Below are 21,787 nucleotides of genomic sequence, written 5' to 3'. Positions count from 1 at the left end.
AACAGAAATGCGAACTGCGAAGTTATTTGCCTACACGGCGGTCAATTTCCAGGAGGGAATGCGTCTGCCCTCCCCGATGACCTGGACGGTATGGACATGTGGCCCGAGCTCGTTGTCGGTGGTTCCCACCCACGCGCTGAGCTGCTCGTCAATATCGACGAACAGGCGGAGAACGCAGCTGTACGTGTTGGAGACTGGAAGCTCGTCAGAGGTGAGTACAAGGAGGCATACTACTACGCAGCTATAGACTTTATCTATAGATAGCGAACATTCACTCTTGTAGGCTGTATCAAACAGACATATGAAACGCATATTGAAGAAAAAAAAACTTTCAGGTGCATTAAAGCTAATATGTGTATAATGGCACTGTAGAAGTAGCAGTAGTATTAGCAGTAGTAGTACCAGTGGTAGTGTTAGTAGTACAGGAGGGTAAAGTAACATTGACCCAGAAAATATGTAATGCGTCTCAAGCCGTATTACATCACCCACATCAGGAACACTGGATGTAAGTCCGGTTGCCGTTCGGTTGCCTATCTTGAGTTGCTTTAAAAATTTTACGAGTCACTTTTATTTTGCTCACACTGTACTAGCAGTAACAGTATAGTTTATGCTGTTCCCCCCAGACAGCAATATAAAATTTCACTGTACACATAATAGAGTCTTTAAATAGTAAAATGTCACTAACAGGAATTTTCTGTGCCTTGTCCAAAGAATTTGATTCTGTGAAACATGACATTATGTTACATAAGTTACAATTCTGTGGTATAAATGGAATAGCATATGAGTGGTTTAAGTCATGCCTGCAGAACAGGAAGCAAAAAGTTTCCTTATATGGGTCAAGTGATTTAAATAAGTTTGCCACTTCATTTCACTGAGGTGAAATTACATTAGGTGTTCCACAGGGTTCAATCACGGGTCACCTTCTGTTCTTGATAAATGTGAACGACCTCTCTTCCTATCTGAAACAGGAAGCTGAACCGACGCTGTTTGCTGATGATACAAGCATCATTATTAATCCAGTAAAAGAAATTCAAAATGAAAATAGTACAAATAAGGTCTTTGGAAAAGTCATTAATTGCTTGTCTGCAAATTGGTTTGCTATAAACATTGAAAAAACACAGTCCATCCAATTTTCTACTGCAAAAAGTGCAATTCCTTCAATAAATATAACACATCAATAGAAGTCAGTAGACAGGGTAGAGCACACTAAGTTTTTGGGTGTACAAGTAGATGAGAATCTTAATTGGAAAATTCATATTTTGAATCTCCGAAAGCGACTAGGTTCAGAATAATTGCCGATGATGAGGATATATAAATTAGTAAGCTAAGATACTTCGCATTCTTTCACTCTCTGATGTCATATGGAATAATATTTTGGGGTAACCCAAAATTTAGGCAAAAGTATTCACTACTGAAAAGAAAGTGGTTAGCTTAATGTGTGATGTTCACCGTCGCACATCTTGTAGGCTTTTTTTAAAAGATAGGGAGTTCTTACAACAGCCTCACAATACATCTACTTACCAATTAAATCTGTTCGCAACAACAATGACCAAATTATAATACCAGAAGAAAGAAAGACTTACACTATCCTTTGCTCAACCTATCTTTGACACAGAAAGGCGTAAAATATGCTACTATAAAAATTTTCGACAAATTACCAGATGAAATAAAGTGTCTGACAGAGAGCAGTAATAGCTTCAAAAATGAATTGAAATCATATCTCCTCGACAACTCCTTCTATACCGTAGATGAATTCCTGAATACGAATAAAAATATCTATAAATACAGTATATGCATTTTGTGCAATTTAAAGAAATGGGGTAAATAATAGAAATATTAATCTTTAACGCTGTATTAAATTTGTGCTTTTCTTGTGCACTTGACAAGTTCCACATCATAACGGCTACCGTACCGTGCGATTGATCAATGGAACACACAACCAATTAACTAACTTCACAACGTCCGGCCGATTTTTTAGAACGGTTCAGGGAGCAGAGGGGTCAACCTCTGCCTGTCAAAGCAGCAGACATTGACAGCTATGGGGAGAGTGTTGGTGTGGGAGAAACAACTTCCACACTTTCGCACGCAATTCTGGCGCTGCACACAAGCTTACTGTTTGGCAAGACAAACACTTTGGAACATCTACCGTACCCTCAGGTGCTGTATTCTTGTACTGCTAATGTTAACTGTGGCGCGATATACTCGTCGCCCAGTGCTGACTGATCGAATACTAAGGAGCGTTCTTTCAGGATGTTGTAAAGAAACTGCACTGGCTACACTTTTATTGATCCAAGGATGGCTTAATCAACATTAATGGCGCTACATTTTAAGAAGATACAGTATTTCTTACTACATCCATTTCAATATTTGCAATTATTGTCTTATAGGGACCGAGCAGGGAGTCTGCTACGTCCTTATCGTTGGAAATCATCCCACTATAAGTTGAAGTATTCTTTTAGGGAAACCACAGGCAACGAAATCAGAATGGGCGGGTGGGGATTAGTGCCTCCAGCTTCCAATGTCAAGGCCATTCTGTTTCAGAGCCCAGAAATAAGGTCTGTAAAGGTGCTCTAACCTCATCAGCACATGCTATTGTAACGGCTCCGTCGTCCTACAGAAACACGTAAACATTTCCACTCACCCTGGAGTGAATCTATCCTCTGCGGCAGCTCACACGCCTGCCCTGTTACAGAATGAACAGTATGTCTAGACTGGAAAAGCTGTAGCGGCACTAGTCATTCTACGCGTGTCTAGTGTAACAAAAAAATTTTCACGTTATGTGAGCTATTGAAGGGTAATGAGTGGAAACTTCGATCTACTGTTACTCCTTTCATACAAAATACCGCCACGCCAATGCTAATCAGAATTACAGTTCCGATATTGACACGCAATCACATTTACGAGTAATAGTCCGCTTAAGGTACTGAACCAAACCCGTTACCAAAAGGATTAACGGACGTATTGTATGTGACAGAATCCTTGCTGAAATATTCCACAACTCGAAGCTTATCGGTATCGATTAGTTTTTAGTTACTTCAAAAGTCACAGTTTGCGCATAAAAATCGGAATTTCGTCCCTTCGTCTTGTCACTCGTGCGCGGCTACTTTGCGGCACTTCGTGGTCACGTGTTACTTATTCCGGATAATTATTACGTCTATTCAGCTTAATACATGCGTCCGAACATGATGTAAATTGCGTTCCAAACTTTTGTAGACTTCACAAAGCAATCACTTTTTCCGCCTAAATAAGTCGTCTAATTAGTTGTTATAGATTGCAGGCAAACAAATGTCATTAATTCGCTCGTCTTTTGGATTTGATCAATCACTACTTAATAGTTTCTGTGGGCAGGTTATTAACAGAACAAATTTACAAAACCCACAGATATCAAAACAGCTCCCTCTTTAAACAAGGGAATCATTCACACTAATAACTTAACATACTAAATCAACACCAATTAATAGAAGATGTAACACTCAGGTTGATGTAGATTCATTTCTAAGATTCCTGAGCTGACTACAGGGCCGGCTGCGGTGGCTGAGCGCTTCTAGGCTCTTCAGTCCGGAACTGCGCGACTGCTACGGTCGCAGGTTCGAATCTTGCCTCGGGCATGGATGTGTGTGATGTCCTTAGGTTAGTTAGGTTTAAGTAGCTCTGAGTTCTAGGGGACTGATGACCTCAGATGTTAAGTCCCACAATGCTCAGGGCCGGTTTTTTGATATGACTACATATTGTTTTACTATGTAAGAGGCTAACACCTTTCGGCAACAGCTGTAACTACCTGTAAATACTGCTTCGACAGTGCGTATCTGTCGTACCTGAACGATGACTCACGTGGAAGCTATCTGCTCGCTGCCGTGCGACGTAAGCAGGCGAGACACGACGACGTCACCTAAAAAACTCGTCGTCTCCGTACGCTCGGAGACACGACTCGTCACTCGAGTTTCTTATTGTGTACTAGTGGCTAATAGCGTGAGCATGCACAATGTCGGCACTAGTACAGTGTATATCCACCTTTCGCAGCAATGCAGGCTGCTATTCTCCCATGGAGACGATCGTAGAGATGCTGGATGTAGTCCTGTGGAACGGCTTGCCATGCCATTTCCACCTGGCGCCTCAGTTGGACCAGCGTTCGTGCTGGACGTGCAGACCACGTGACACGACGCTTCATCCAGTCCCAAACATGCTCAATGGGGGACAGATCCGGAGATCTTGCTGGCCAGGGAAGTTCACTTACACCTTCTAGAGCACGTTGGGTGGCACGGGATACATGCGGACGTGCATTGTCCTGTTCGAACAGCAAGTTCCCTTGCCGGTCTAGGAATGGTAGAACGATGGGTTCGATGACGGTTTGGATGTACCGTGCACTATTAAGTGTCCCCTCGAAGATCACCAGAGGTGTACGGACAGTGTAGGAGATCGCTCCCCACACCATGCCGGGTGTTGGCCCTGTGTGCCTCGGTCGTATGGAGTCCTGATTGTGGCGCTCATCTGCACGGCGCCAAACACACGTACGACCATCATTGGCACCAAGGCAGAAGCGACTCTCATCGCTGAAGACGACACGTCTCCATTCGTCCCTCCATTCACGCCTGTCGCGACACCACTGGAGGCGGGCTGCACGATGTTGGGGCGTCAGCGGAAGACGGCCTAACGGTGTGCGGGACCGTAGCCCAGCTTCATGGAGACGGTTGCGAATGGATACCCCAGGAGCAACGGTGTCCCTAATTTGCTGGGAAGTGGCGGTGCGGTCCCCTACGGCACTGTGTAGGATCCTACGGTCTTGGCGTGCATCCGTGCGTCGCTGCGGTCCGGTCCCAGGTCGACGGGCACGTACACCTTCCGCCGACCACTGGCGACAACATCGATGTACTGTGGAGACCTCACGCCCCAGGTGTTGAGCAATTCGGCGGTACGTCCACCCGGCCTCCCGCATGCCCACTATATGCCCTCGCTCAAAGTCCGTCAACTGCACATACTGTTGACGTCCACGCTGTCGCGGCATGCTACCAGTGTTAAAGACTGCGATGGAGCTCCGTATGCCACGGCAAACTGGCTGACACTGACAGCGGCGGTGCACAAATGCTGCGCAGCTAGCGCCATTCGACGGCCAACACCGCGGTTCCTGGTGTGTCCGCTGTGCCGTGCGTGTGATCATTGCTTGTACAGCCCTCTCGCAGTGTCCGGAGCAAGTATGGTGGGTCTGTCACACCGGTGTCAATGTGTTCTTTTTTCCATTTCCAATAGTGTATATATGGCACTGCCATGGGTCATACGGATATCAACTGGGTTTTTTAAAATACTAACCCCTATTTTTATTACATATTTGAGTAGTACGTAAAGAAATATGAATACTGATTTCAGTTGGACCACTTTTTTCTCTTTGTGATAATGGCGCTGCAATGGTGACTAACGTTTAAGTGCGTAGTATCACGTAACATCCCGCAAGTGCGGACGATATTTGCTTCGACATACCTTACCTGTGCTAAAATGGACCGTTTACAAATTACGCAAAACGTCGATATAGTGTTGATGTATGGCTGTTGTGATCAAAATCCCCAATGGGCGTGTGCTATATACGGTGCTCGGTATTGTGGACGACATCATCCAGAGAATCGGGAATCTCAAAAACGTCTGTGCTGAGAATGCTACATCAAAATCGATTGCACATGTACCATATTTCTATGTACCAGTATTTGCATGGCGACGACTTTGAACGTCGTGTACAGTCCTGACACTGGGCACAAGGGAAATTACGGGACGATGACAGATTTTTTGCACGCGTTCTATTTAGCGACGAAGTGTCATCCACCAACAGCGGTAACGTAAACCGGCATAATATCCGCTGTTGGCCAACGGAAAATCAACGATGACTGCGAGAAATGGAAAATCAGCGACCTTGACGGATTAATGTATGGTGCGGCATTATGGGAGAAAGGATAATTTGTCCCCATTTTTTCGACTGCAATCTAAATGGTGCAATGTAAGCTGATTTCCTACTTAATGTTCTACCGATGTTACTACAAGATGTTTCACTGCATGACAGAATGGCGATGTACTTCCAACATGATGGATGTCCGGCACATAGCGGTTGAAGCGACACTGAGTAGCATATTTCATCACAAGTGGATTGGTCGTCGGAGCACCACACCATGGCCCGCACGTTCACCGGATCTGACGTGCCAGGATTTCTTTGTGTGGGGATAGTTGAAGGATATTTGCTATCGTGATCCACCGACAACGCCTGACAACGTGCGTCACCGCATTGTCAATGCATTACGGAAGGCGAACTTCTCGCTGTTGGCAGGAATATCGTTACACGTATTGCCAAATGCATTGAGGTTGACGGACATCATTTTGAGGATTTATAGCATTAATGTGGTATTTACAGATAATCACACTGTAACAGCATGCGTTCTCAGAGATGATAAATTCACAAACGTATATGTATCACATTGGAACAACTGAGATAAGATGTTCAAACGTACCTACGTTCTGTATTTTAATTTTAAAAACCTACCTGTTACCAACTGTTTGTCTAAAATTGTGTGCCATATGTGTGTGACTATTGCACCGTCATCCATCACAAAGCGAAATAAGTGGTCCAACTAAACCATTCATATTTCTTTACGTACTACAGTAATATCCAATAAAAAATGGGAGTTTCAATTTAAAAAAAAAAACGCTGTTGATATCCGTTTGACCTATGGCAGCGCAACCTAAAGTGACAACCATAGCGCCAACTGGCTTTCCCCTTCAAGCGCGCCAATTTTCGTTCTTCGTAGTTTTTTCGTTTGACACTAATTTCTTGAGATATTTGGCCTGGTCACGATCAATGGACCACCCTGTATATGCGAAATTTGGTTAAAATTTATCCAGACGTTCCTGATTTTGCACTCCCATCCTCAATCCAGTGTCAGCCTATTGTTACCCCCACAGATCTACTTTTGAGACATTATATATATATATATATATATATATATATATATATATATATATATATATATATATATATATATATAATGTTTTAAAATATAAAGACAGATGCATAAATGAACAGGTGCATTTATGTTGATTTATATAAATAAAAAGCAAAGCAAAACAAAATGGAAAGAAGCTCACGAGGAGTTTTACAATATAGAATCTCTGTCAATGTAAATGTAATTATTACGAAAGACCAGCTCTATTGAAACACTCTACGCAGCAGTATCTGTTATGGTTCATGTTCAGACAATAAGAAGACAGATTGAAAAGTAGAAAGCGCAAATTATCTGGAAAATTTATAGAGGTATCAGTCTTCTCCTTTTTAATGACCAAGAACTCTACAAAACTTCTCTACTATCAACATTAATGATAGGAACGATCCTGTGCATTTCATCAAATTCCTGATTTGGGGTATGAATAGGATTTGAGGTCAAGCATGTCGTGAATTTATTTGGGTGAAGAGGCCGTCGACAGGTATCTACAAACAGATAGGAACAATAACGGTCACTTTTAGAAAGAGAGGGTGAAAATACTATGGACGAAGATGGTTGATCATGAACAAGTTCACAACACAAATCTTCCACATAGCAAACAGCAGGAAAAAAGACAAAGCGAATCATTGTAACAGAAGGACATATGAAAAAAGTGGAGAACACATAAGGTTACATAAGCAATTGGGAACATATTGGAAGCGTCACAAAGACGTACGAAAAAGAGAACAGAAAGTAAACAGTCGGAAGAACGCATGAGAGAACACAGAGAGCTTACGAAGAGAATCTGGGAAGAACAAAAGGCCAAACAAAAATCATGACTAATCAACAATGCTGCCTTAAAAGGAATAATCTGAATAACAATAAAAAACGAAGACTATCGTGTTAGCCAATAGAGAAATTAATTTGTTTATTAGCAGCATCCTATTTTCTCAAAAAATACAGATAATTTGTATTAATCCTTTATTTCCTTCAGAATGTCCCATTTACTATAAATAAAACGATCAAAATACTTTTTCCTAAAAATTTTAAGATAGTAGCAAGTAAAGGGTTAAATACACCGCGTCTCATCTCTTATCCATATTCGACGAACTATACGGATTGATGATCAGTTCCCAAACACGTCTTAGCAACCACCGACACACACACACACACACACACACACACACACACACACAAATGTAGCTAATGAACTGACCATCCTACGACTCCAACAAACCATATCACCCTTCAACACAGACACAATAAACACAGAGAATATCACGTCCTCACATAATTGACAAAAAGGAACATAATACATATAAGACTGTGTAATATTCAGATAACTACACGATACGTATTTTATGAAGAACATAGTCTGTAACAGAATTAACAATGTACGCCGATGAGCGAAAACATTCTGACCGCCTGCTTGTTTGTTCGTCTTTGGAACGAAATACATCACTGATTCTACATATCGGAGGGTCCGACAGTTTGTTGGTAGGTTCGTGCAGTATGTGGTATTATTTTTCTATGCACAGATCATGTAATTCGCGTAAATAATGGGCTGCTGATCTGCGTACGCAATGGTGGCGGCCAATAGCAACCCGGATGGGTTCCATAGGATTTACATCAGGCAAATATTGTCGCCTAGACATCAAAATGACTTCACTGTAATACTTCTCAAACCTTTGCAGCACGGTTCTGGCTACGAGACGCAGACAATTATAAGTGCTGAAAGATAACATCGCTTTGGGGGAAGTCATCGAGCATGAACGAATGCACGTGGTTCGCAGCTGTCAGCGTGTCTTCGATTACCACCACTACTCCCACGCAAAAGCAGGAGAATGTCTCCCACTGTATAACACTGCTCCAATCACCATGAGTCCGTGGCGCGTTGCACGTTTCGAGCCGCCGTTCACCTCGATGACGATACTTGCCGAAACGACCACAGACTTAGTGTAGTAAAAATGTGATTCACCCGAAGAGCCGACACGTTTCCACTGATCGACAGCCGAATCCCGATTGTACCATGGCCACTGCATTCGTAGTTGACGATGGCGTTCGGTCAACGTGTGAACGCGTATGGGTGGTCAGGTGCGAAGCTCCATGCTCAGCTGTGTACGATGAAAGGTGTGATCCGAAACACTTGTGCTTGCACCAGAAATGTGGTCCTTCGTCGCAGATGTCAAAGACCGTCATCTATCCTCATTTACAGAACAGAGAAGCCTCCGAACCCAACGTTCTGTGAAGAGCCATGGACGCCCAAACATTCACCGCATAATGGTAGCTTCACTGTCCCTCTACCTCTTACCGCAGATGCTCACGGCAGGAGGACGTGAACATTCGACCAGCTTCGCCGTTTTCAAGTAATTCCTTCACACTTTCTGCGTAATAATAATCTGCCCTTAGTCAAAGACGCTTACCGCAATGGATTTCTCCGTCTATAGCCCCTATCTTCTCTACGTTGCTACCTCTTCCGTGTCAGCTCCGCTTGTGTTCTTTCGTTACGCTGTCCCCTGACAACGAGGCCTTCAGGCGGCATCCAGCGTCGCGATGGGCTGTGATCGTAATGTTTTGGCTTTCAGCGTACCCATTCTATTTCTTTTGAGCAGTACATGAAACTGGCAGCGTGGCCTACAGACCACCTCAAACACGTTTTGGAGTGTCAGAGATGCAGCACAGGATATGCAAAAGGCACTCGAGATTTAATGATCAACAAACCCAAAAGCAAGTACGAAACCGAGTGAGTCAATCTGTGAGGAATGCAAAGCTCAAATATGGCCACTCGCTAACTAAGGGCTTTCACAGACACAGTCATGTGGAAATATCTACCAGGTGTTGTAATAGCTGCAACTGACCCTCTAGCTCCTATTGAGAATCTAAATGAGCACTTCGCCACGCCGATATCGTGACTTGACCAACTTAACAAGGGCACAAACCGTCGAGTCCCTTGGTGTATCAGTTGTCTGTAAAAATAAAACATTTTTTTTTTTCTGTAGCCAGTGGCCGTAAGGCGCTCCGCAAGCCAACTGCACGAATTCGTTCGGCTACATCAGGGTGAGATAACATGATGAACAGTCTTTTTGTTGATTCTCTACTGCCAAAAGTAACGGATACTTTTAACCCTTCTCTGACCTCCAGTATCTCTCCAACAGCCTGGAAGAAGGGACTCATAAAACCATTATCCAAGAAGGAATCTACCAAACATCCCTCTGACTATAGATCGATTTGCATTCTACCAGCATTATCCGAGACTTCAAAATACATACACTGAGTTGACAAAAATCATGTGATACCTCCTAATATCGTGTAGGACCTCCTTTTGCCCGCCATAGAGTAGCATCTCGATCTGGAATGTGGTGAAGAAACCGGTGGTAGCCCCTACAGAAGTACTGAGCTAAGCCTTCTCTAAAGTCGTCCATAATTGCGAAAGTATTGCCGGTGGGATTCATATAGAGCGATATCCATGGCCAAATCATTCGCTCCAACTGTCCAGAATGTCTTTCAAACCAGTCACGAACAACTGTGACCCACTGACAAGGCGCTTTGTCATCCACAAAAAGTCCTTCGTTGTTTGGTAACACGAACTACATGAATGGCTGCAAACGGTCTCCAAGTAGCCGAACATAACCATTTACAGTGAACGATAGGTTCAGTAGGATCACAGGACATTCAATACAAACAGAGCCCCCACCATTATGGAACCACATGCCTGCTTGCACAGTGCCTTGTTGACAACTTCGGTGGATGGCTTCCCGGGATCTGCTACACATTCGAACCGTACTATCAGCTCTTGCCATCTGAAATTGGGACTCTTCTGAGCAGGCGATGGTTTACCAGTCGTTTAGGGTCCAACGGATATGGTCACAACAAGCCCAGAAGAGGCGCTGCAGGCGATGTCGTATTGTTATCAAAGGCACTCGGTCGTCTGCTGCCATATCCCATTAACACCGAATATCGCAGCACTGTCCTAACGGATACGTTCAACGTGCACACCTTTTCTGCGGTTATTTCAAGCAGTGTTGCTTGTCTGTTATCACTAACAACTCTAATCAAACGCCGCTGCTCTCTATTCTTTAGTCAAGACTGTTGGCCACTGCGTGTCCATGATGAGAGCTAATGCCTGAAATTTGGTATTCTCGGCACACTCTTGTCACTCTGGATCTCAGAATATTGAATTCTCTAACGAAATCTGAAACGGAATGTTCCATACGACTAGCTCCAACTAACATTCCGCGTTGCAAGTCTGTTAAATCCCGTCACATCGGCAAGCTTTTCACATGGACCACCTGAGTACAAATGACTGCTCCCGCCAATGCACTGCCATTTTGTACTTTCTGCACGCGATACTACCGGCATCCGTATATGAGCATATTGCTATCGCATGGCTTTCGTTACCTCACTAGTTCACGAGCACCTTACTAATTATTTGTTTATAAAATAAACTTTTAGAAGAATACTAGTCCAGTTCCCACAAAACCGCAATACCACGACTTCTTGAACAAAAGTATTTTTTGAACTGAAACAAGCTGTTGATGAAGAATAGGCGTCTATTATGTGCTTTTTGGATGCAACCTTAACCAGTCACGAAAGAGGAGAGAGTTCAGTTCACAGAATCTGTTCCACTACTGATCCCGAACGTCACAGAAATAACCTTTCCTTCTTCTGCAAAAACCTGAGCAGAATTCTGTACTATCAGTAAGATTGGAATGAATATATGACGGCGTTTAGCAAGGATATGTAAGCTTCACTCTACTCACTACACAATACAAAAACGTATTTTCTTTCGACCTTATAAAGAATTTCGTAACAACCCTAATACTCCCACATGTGACTAATTAGGTGCCACTCTGCAAAGACTTATTTGCGAAACTCCGCTCAGGCTGGAGCTGGAGATGAACGCTCGTGTACGATAAATTTATGACGTAGCATATTAGGACCAAATGACACCAGCCTGTGAAGAGTTATCAGGGCCACGTTCCGAAAAGTGTAGACACAATCATACTGTATCTCTACTGTATAGCCTTCTCAGTCATTGCGCTCCCTCTTTTTTGTATTCAACTCTAGCTCTACCATTTGAACAGCACAGCAGGAATATTTATTTTGAATAAAGCAAAATTCTGTCTTTACCGTGACATAATATTGCCACGTTCTCTAAATAATTCACTCTAAAGGAACTCGATTTTGGAACAACCCTCCTCAAAATATAAGAGAAATTAGTTTCTTTCCACGCTGCGAAAGACAGCTGACGGTCAATTTCTGTCACATCAGCCTACTCTCATACAGTCTTGCAGCTGATTCCGTCAGTCTCCCTCCAAAAAATGGTTCAAATGGCTCTGAGCATTATGGGACTTAACTTCTGAAGTCATCAACCCCTAGAACTTAGAACTACTAAAACCTTACTTAGCTAAGGACATCACACACATCCATGCCCGAGGCAGGATTCGAACCAGCGACCGTAGTGGTCACACGGATCCAGACTATAGCGCCTAGAACCGCTTGGCCACCCCGGCCGGCAGTCGCCCCCCCCCCCCCCCCCCCCAGAACCTTTTGCTACCCTTGTCGGCAGATCTGTCTGTTTGTATCCTGTTCTTTCCTAACAGCCGCCGTCACTGTCATTTCAAACTTTTCCTGTTCATTATCCGTTCCACTTGTGGTAATACTAATCATGGATCCAAAAGTGTTAATCTAAACTGTATCGTTTTAAATGCCCTGTACTGTTATAATAATTTATTTTTTATTACTGTTATTGGTGTCATTTATTATTATTATTATTATTATTATTATTATTAAATAAGTAACAAACAAATAAGCCAATAATATGATTATCTGTCAGGGACACAAAATACTCAGGAATACTTGGGGGCGACCGGCAGCGAAGACGGTGCGTCCACTCCAGCCTACAGCCCTGAGCAGGTGCTCTCCAGCGCCGCGGGGGTGGCAGTCTCCAGCGTGCTGTCCAACTCCACTCCAGCCGAGGTGATACTGAGGCTGCGCGCAGAGGCCACCGTCTCCTGTCCGGACCGCCCCCAGGAGCCGCAGTGCTCCATCCAGAACAGCACCGACTACTGTGTCTTCAACATCGCGGAGGACCCGTGCGAGGCCGGCGACGGCGTGGCTCCAGACGGCGTGCTGTCAGCGCTGCTGGAGCGCCTCCAGGCCCTGTCGCAGCCGCTGATGCCGCAAGGTGATGTCGCGTCGGAGCCCGACCTAGCCGACCCCCGGCGCTGGAACAACACCTGGGTGCCCTGGACAGACTGCCTCGTCGACGAGACGGACGAGGCCTGCAACGTCGTAGCACAGTCATAGAAAGGTCACTGCGGTCATCAGAAGCGCCCTGTGTCAGTATCGACTTCCATCACCTCAGCACTCCAATAAAAGAGATTCTGTTTTCCAACAACGCGTTTTTCACTATGATTATCGTACATATAGATCTGTACTTGACGAGAAGTTTTATAGTATAGTGGTGATGTTAATTATTGCATCACCTTCCATTACTTCACGCAACGCAGAGAATGTTTTTCTTGATAATCACTTGCTAGCAGGATATCCCTTGTAACACCTTTCCAACCTTTCCATACGGCTTCTGGTCACACTGAATAACAAGTTATAAAAATATACGGGCTGATCCAGCTTCCCATACCGATGTTGTTTTATGTAACCCGCAATGTTATATCTGGGCCTTAAAGATCGCATGCGGCACTTACATATTCTCTCGCAACCTACCCTCTAACTATTAATACTAACTAAATATTGATACGTTACCCAGCAAGGTTGCGCAGTGGTTAGATAGTGGACTCGCATTCGGGAGGACGACGATTCAATCCCGCGTCCGGCCATCCTGATTTAGGTTTTCCATGATTTCACTAAAGCGCTCCAGGCAAATGCTGGGATGATTCCTTTGAAAGGGCACGGCCGTCTTCCTTCCCCGTCCTTCCCTAATCCGATGAGACTGATGACCTCGCTGTCTGGTCTCCTTCCCCAAAAGAAACCCCAACCCCAACTGTGATACGTTTTCGATGGAGGCTACGATTTTCGAATAACTCAAGAAAAACCTATAAAAGTTACCTCCACCGCTACATTCATCCGTCACCAATCGTGATTTTTAAGTATTTTGTCAATGTCACTTCCACATACCACTGTTAAAAAAATTCCGACTACACGAACTATTTCAGATTTTCTGCCTTTCTGCGTCTCTGTTGATTGAGCGATTAAGCCACCGGAATAGTCGGCTATATCGTTAACATTAATAATTGTAATGTGTTCCTGAGGGCAATGAAAAAAGTGACTTTTGTAAAAATTACGCTGAAACTAATTACGTTGAAGATTCGATCCAAAGTCAACCCGTACAAACACCTTAGCTTCGTGGACAGGAGGCTTCAATAAGATGCGACCTAGTTATTTATTTTACGGTCTTAAAATTCACATAGCTGTTAGCTGAAATTTACAGAAACGTTAATTTTACAATTTGGTGCCCTAGGCCAAAGGCGTAGTAAACCCGCTCAATCGAGAGAAAGAAACGTCTAATATGGGAAATAATTAGTGCACTTGCAAATTTTTATACAGTGGTAAGAGGGAAAGCCATGTACTAAATACTAGAAACGCCGACAATATGGGTTGAGTGTGGCAGTGGGGGGTGCGTTTCAAGGTAGCTATTGTACGTCTTTCTTGAATAACTCGAATAATAGGGCCCCTAGCGAAAACGTATCGCACCAAAAATATCTCCGGTGATTTTTAAAGACCAAATATGACATTGTGGCTTGCATAAACCGACGTCGAAAAGGTCAGATGACACCCCCTGCGTGCTATCTGATAAGAGGTATCCGGACAGCTGTCAGTGGACATTACTGTGGAGTTTGTCCACCATTCGCTCCCATGGTGACTTGAAATCTGCGGAAGATATGGTGTCTGGATGTCTATGAAGAAATGGAAGCCTATTCTTGCTCAAGAGGTGAAACCACAGAAGGTGGTGACGTTGGACGCTGCGTCCTCGTCCGCGAAATCGGCGTTCTAACTCATCCCAGAGTATCAGAGTATTTACTTTGCTTTCAGGACGGGGCTTCGTGCAGTCCAGTCGATTCACGGAATTTTATTAATCAAAAACCATTGCCTCACAGATGCTGTATTTTTTTTTTGGGTCATCAGTCTACTGACTGGTTTGATGCGGACCGCCACGAATTCCTTTCCTGTGCTAACCTCTTCATCTCGGAGTAGCACTTGCAACCTACGTCCTCAATTATTTGCGTGAGGTATTCCAATCTCTGCCTTCCTCTACGGTTTTTGCCCTCTACAGCTCCCTCTAATACCATGGAAGTCATTCCCTCCTGTCTTAGCAGATGTCCTATCATTCTGTCCCTTCTCCTTATCAGTGTTTTCCACATATTTCTTTTCTCTCCAATTCTGCGTAGAACCTCCTCATTCCTTACCTTATCAGTCCACCTAATTTTCAACATTCGTCTATAGCACCACATCTCAAATGCTTCGATTCTCTTCTGTTCCTGTTTTCCCACAGTCCATGTTTCACTACCATACAATGCTGTACTACAGACGTACATCCTCAGAAATTTCTTCCTCAAATTAAGGCCGGTATTTGATATTAGTAGACTTCTCTTGGCCAGAAATGCCTTTTTTGCCATAGCGAGTCTGCTTTTGATGTCCTCCTTGCTCCGTCCGTCATTGGTTATTTTACTGCGTAGGTAGCGGAAATCCTTAGCTTCATTGACTTTGTGACCATCAATCCTGATGTTAAGTTTCTCGCTGTTCTCATTTCTACTACTTCTCATTACCTTCGTCTTTCTCCGATGTACTCTCAAATCATACTGTGTACTCATTAGACTGTTCATTCCGTTCAGCAGATCATTTAATTCTTCTTCACTTTCACTCAGGATAGCAATGTCATCAGCGAATTTTACCATTGATATCCTTTCACCTTGTATTTTAATTCGACTCCTGAACCTTTCTTTTATTTCCATCATTGCTTCCTGGATGTACAGATTGAAGAGTAGGGGCGAAAGGCTACAGCCTTGTCTTACTCCCTTCTTAATACGAGCACTTCGTTCTTGATCGTCCACTCTTATTATTCCCTCTTGATTGTTGTACATATTGTATATGACCCGTCTCTCCCAATAGCGTAACTCTACTTTTTTCAAAATCTTGAACTGCTTGCACCATTTTATATTGCTGAACGCTTTTTCCAGGTCGACAAATAGTATGAACGTGTCTTGATTTTTCTTTAGCCTTGCTTCCATTATTAGCTGTAACGTCAGAATGGCCTCTCTCGTGCTTTTACTTTTCCTAAAGCCAAACTGATCGTCACCTAGTGCATTTTCAATTTTCTTTCCCATTCTTCTGTATATTATTCTAGTAAGCAGCTTCGGTGCATGAGCTGTTAAGCTGATTGTGCGATAATTCTCGCACTTGTCAGCTCTTGTCGTCTTCGGAATTGTGTGGATGATGCTTTTCCGACAGTCAGATGGTATGTCGCCCGACTCATATATTCTACACACCAACGTGAATAGTCGTTTTGTTGCCACTTCCCCTAATGATTTTAGAAATTCTGGTGGAATGTTATCTATCTCTTCTGCCTTATTTGACCGTAAGTCCTCCAAAGCTATTTTAAATTCCGATTCTAATACTGGATACCCTACCTCTTCTAAATCGGCTCCTCTTTCTTCTTCCATCACATCAGACAAATCTACACCCTCATAGAGGCTTTCAATGTATTCTTTCCACCTATCTGCTCTCTCCTCTGCATTTAACAGTAGAATTCCCGTTGCACTCTTAATGTTACCACCGTTGCTTTTAATGTCATCAAATCTTGTTTTGACTTTCCTGTATGCTGAGTCTGTCCTTCCGACGATCATATCTATTTCGATGTCTTCACATTTTTCCTGCACCCATTTCGTCTTAGCTTCCCTTCACTTCCTATTTATTTCATTCCTCAGCGACTTGTATTTCTGTATTCCTGATTTTCCTGGGACATGTTTGTACTTCCTCCTTTCATCAATCAACTGAAGTATTTCTTCTGTTACCCATGGTTTCTTCGCAGCTACCTTCTTTGTACCCATGTTTTCCTTCCCAACTTCTGTGATGGCCCTTTTTAGAGACGTCCATTCCTGTTCAACTGTGTTGCCTATTGCGCTATTCCTTATTGCTGTATCTATAGCGTTAGGGAACTTCAAATTATCTCGTCATTCCTTAGAACTTCCGTATCCCACTTCTTTGCGTATTGATTCTTCCTGACTAATGTCTTGAACTTCAGCCTACACTTCATCACTACTATAAATTGATCTGAGTCTATATACTGTATGTTCCTGGGTACGCCTTACAATCCAGTATCTGATTTCGGAATCTCTGTCTGACCATGATGTAATCTAATTGAAATCTTCCCGTATCTCCCGGACTTTTCCAAGTATACCTCCTCCTCTTGTGATTCTTGAACAAGGTATTCTCTATTACTAGCTGAAACTTGTTACAGAACTCAATTAGCCTTTCTCCTCTTTCATTCCTTGTCCTAAGCCCATATTCTCCTGTAACCTTTTCTTCTACCCCTTCCCCTACAACTGCATTCCAGTCGCCCATGACTATTAGATTTACGTCCCCCTTTACATACTGCATTACCCTTTCAATATCCTCATACACTTTCTCTATCTGTTCATCTTCAGCTTGCGACATCTGCATGTATACATGAACTATCGTTGTCGGTGTTGGTCTGCTGTCGATTCTGTTTAGAACAACCCGGTCACTGAACTGTTCACAGTAACACACCCTCTGCCCTACCTTCCTATTCACAACGAATCCTACACCTGTTATACCATTTTCTGCTGCTATTGATATTACCCGATACTCATTTGACTAGAAATCCTTGTCTTCCTTCCGCTTCATTTCACTGACCCCTACTATATCTAGATTGAGCCTTTGCATTTCCGTTTTCAGGTTTTCTAGTTTCCCTACCACGTTCAAGCTTCTAACATTCCACGCCCCGACTCGTAGAACATTATCCTTTCGTTGATTATTCAATCTTTTTCTCATGGTAACCTCACCCTTGGCAGTCCCCTCCCGGAGATCCGAATGGGGGACTATTCCGGAATCTTTTGAGAATGAAGAGATCATATGAAACTTCTTCAACTACAGGCCACATGTCCTGTGGATACACGTTACGTGTCTTTAATGCAGTGGTTCCCGTTGCCTTCTGCATCCTCATGTCGTTGATCGTTGCTGATTCTTCCGTCCTTAGGGGCAGTTTCCCACACCTAGGACAAGAAAGTGCCCTGAACCTCTATCCGCTCCTCCGCCCTATTTGACAAGGCCGTTGGCACAATGAGGCTGACTTCTTATGCCGGAAGTCTTCGGCCGCCAATGCTGATTATTTATCAAAATTTAGGCAGTGGCGGGGACCGAAGACGTTTTGATTATGAATCAAAGACGCTACTCCTAGACCACGGGTGATTCTGCATTACGACAGAATGAATTGTCATTTGGACACAAACGAGCATCGTTTCTGAACTGCTCTTCAACTGCAGTCAGTACACAATTGTGTTAAGTGTGTTCGTGTGTGAAGCGGTATGAAGTTGGCTGGGCGCTGATGAGGCACTGAGACCACAAAATAAAGAATGTTTGCTTGTTATCAGAAGCCATTAATGTCTTTACATTGAGAAAATACATAACGAAGCAGTCCTTGTTTTACATGTAATAAACAAATAAAGATCGTACCATCCAGCAGGAAAACAAAACGATCAAAATAATTAAAAGAACAAAGCACTTGCATGCAAATTATTAATTGCATTTGGCGTTGCGTTAACAAACCATTACAGGTCAAGAACGACAGTTGGTTATGCACGTGACAGTGTTCAGCAACTGCATAAACGGCGTACAGCCCAATGATAAGCGTCTACCACGGTGAAGACAATTCAAGTAAAACAATATGACATAAAAATTTCATTAAGGAATACAATGCTTCGGCCAACATTATTAGTTCACGTCAAAAATTGCCACCCTAATGTATACAGAATTTCACTACAAGGAACTTAATAGCACTCAAAACAGGTACAGGATAGCTGAATTAATGACCGGTGAACAAGCAAAAAGCCTTTATAACAGCTGAAGGTGCTTCAAAGTTACATGAAATTTGGATTAAATACAAGAAATTCATTAGCGACTGTTTTGAAGGATGGTAAGCTTACCTCTGAATACGTGTTCACGAGCAGGCAGATCATCAGGCTTACAAACACAGAGAGATCGTTAACGGTCAATGGCCGACCACAACTTCAGGCTAAATTTAAACTAAAGGCCACCTCAGAACTGTGTTACTTACATTTAGCTAAGGAGTATTTGGAAGAAATAAATTGTATTAAATCACATTGAAATTAAATCTAAAACATCAGATCAAGGCAAACGCTTAATTTCAGAGTTTAAAGGGAAGATACAGCGGAAATAGCTGATGGACGGGATAAACTAGGTGCGATGGATAGAAACACCAAATAAATCAATCACAAGTTAATTATTAAGCAGACAGCTAGTTCAGCAAAGAGCTTAATGAGGAGTTATGCTGTTCAGCTGGTTAGCTGTCTGACCGAAATAGTTACCTTTCCCACAGGTGTGTGAGGAATTTACAAAGTGATTTGATGACTATGTGTCTGCACCTTGCATCGAAAAATATTAAATAGTGAGTACTTTGTACTGTAACGCACCATGAAAGCATTAAAGTTTACTACACACCATAAAAGTCAAGGCGACAAAGTGCTACCAACATACTATGCACAAGCGTGAAATTGACAAACTATCCGAACGTTGTCAGACTGTTTTCAATCATTTGTAAGACTATATTAATGCTGATTAGTGTGTTAAACACAAGACGTAAATATTACATGTAAATGAAAGAAGACACGCTAATTAGTATGAACTAATAAAAATGAATTTCAGTTTATCAAGATAACATAACTGCTTTAGCAAGAGAAAGTATACAGATTGTTACTAATTGGCGCAATCGGCCACGAAACGGTCTGTGTCGACGTTCAGGCCAGTCATACTTGATTACCGTTGCTGACCTGCCAGGAAAGTGTGCAAATTTAGTAATGCGTCAAGATTCATAACGAAATTCAGCTAAAATTTATTCAGTGCCACACTTAAGTCAATTCAGTTATTGACATAAGAGGAAAAAGTAGACAGTAACAAGTATGAAATTCTACAAGAGTTTCATACTGACATCCACAGGGCGCCGGTATAGAATAAAGGTAGAATTAAATCGTATTGGGGGCGCGAGAATTCGTTAAAATTGTTTTACTGATAGTCTATCTGCCTCCATCGAGATTAGAACTAAAAACAAACCAGACCTCCTTTGTAGTGGCACCTTTCACTACGCTAGCAGTCGGCAAGACTCAGCGGAGCAGCGCCTCTGAGGAAGTCCAGCGCAGTCCTGGACGAAACATAAGGAGCAGAAAAAGTTCTTGGATCACGACCTCACATCCCGGAAAGTATATCAACAGCCATGTCACCCGGTCGTGAAAACCTTCATTCTACTTTCATGGAAACTCATCCTGGGATTACATTTCATTATGATAATGCGCTCCCGCACATGGCGAGAATTTCTTCTGCTTCTCTTCGTGTCTGGTAAACCCTACCTTGCGCCACAGACACGAGATTTCTCCCCTTTTGAGATCGTCAGGGCATAATGGCAGGGCCTTCCAATCAGCTCGGGATTTGGTTGATGTGCTGCGCCGATTGAATAGAATTTGGTACTCTTTCCCTCTGTAGGATATCCAACAGCTCTGTAAATCAATGCTAAGCCAAATAATTATTTGGATAAGTACCAGAGTTGGTCCAACACATTACTGTCTTCCTCAATTACTGAATCTCTTTCTCTCGAGAAAATTATCCAATTTGTCTGAAATTTTAGTCATTTATTCGTCTGTACATATACATCGCATCTAGTGATTTGCATCCTATTCAGATAATTTCTTAGTGACGCATCATCTATTTGGCTTAGTGTATATAATAACTGGTGTCCAAATACCAACGAGAGAGGACGGTGGTGTGTACCTGATGACACCATCACCTCACTTGTTGGGCTTGTACAACAATCGAGAACGTAATCTGCAAATTTTCACTCTCCTCGCAGCCATGACACACAATTACCGTCATGGTGCTGTATGCAGGAATGGGACGCGTCTGAACTGGCGACATGGCGTGTCTCGTATGTCCAGTGTTGCCAACGGGCCTACCACAGTCCATGCACTTCTCTCTGCTGCCGCTTCAAGGAAAGCCACAACAGGTGCCACAGTTCTGACAGTCCGTAGTGCTATAGACGTCGGCGCGATGTCTTTGTGATTACTTGTCGTGCTGAAAACAATTCGTATCTTCATTCGAGGTACGTGACGTGACTGTACGACACTGCACGCCGAAGAAAACGTCTGTCTTCTTGGTGCCTTTCAATTATTGCTTGAGGTGGAGAAATGCCATCCTGATCCCATCTGTCACACAGCAGATATGTATGACAGTCATATGTAAAATTTCTTCAAATTGACCTCCAGTCAACACCAAGGCAGGACAAGCCAGGCTAATGCCCCATTTTGCATCAGAACGAGTTCAGGTAGAAGGCCGACCTTAGAAATACGAAATCCGGAAAATATTGCCTTTCTTCGCGCGATCGGTAGGCTTAAATCGTAAAGTACCAACATGACACTAGTGAGGACAAGACATAGCGTCTTCCTAACAGCAGAGCTTGAACTCGCAAGAGAGTCAATGTTTTGCAAGAACACATATTGGCCTGGTTATATGGTGAAAGGCAACAAATTTTAAGCCCTGTAGGCCATTCTTGCGGAACAAAGCAGTGGTGA

At 43.1% G+C, this 21,787-nt stretch overlaps 1 protein-coding gene across 1 annotated transcript in view; it reads left to right on the top strand.

The window, feature by feature from the left end:
- Positions 1 to 13,314, top strand: part of LOC126355282 (arylsulfatase B-like) — an 88,231-nt gene extending 74,917 nt beyond the window's left edge. The window contains exons 8-9 of the mRNA XM_050005570.1: positions 53 to 211; positions 12,790 to 13,314. Coding sequence (XP_049861527.1) covers positions 53 to 211; positions 12,790 to 13,262 — 632 coding nt within the window. The 3' untranslated portion in view covers positions 13,263 to 13,314. The remainder of the gene's footprint in view (positions 1 to 52; positions 212 to 12,789) is intronic.
- The last annotated feature ends 8,473 nt before the right edge of the window (positions 13,315 to 21,787 follow it).

The sequence above is a fragment of the Schistocerca gregaria genome, chromosome 3 (assembly GCF_023897955.1).
Source record: "Schistocerca gregaria isolate iqSchGreg1 chromosome 3, iqSchGreg1.2, whole genome shotgun sequence".
Classification (NCBI taxonomy): domain Eukaryota; kingdom Metazoa; phylum Arthropoda; class Insecta; order Orthoptera; family Acrididae; genus Schistocerca; species Schistocerca gregaria.
Note: the sequence above shows the minus strand (reverse complement) of the source record. Positions and strands in the feature narration are given on the sequence as shown.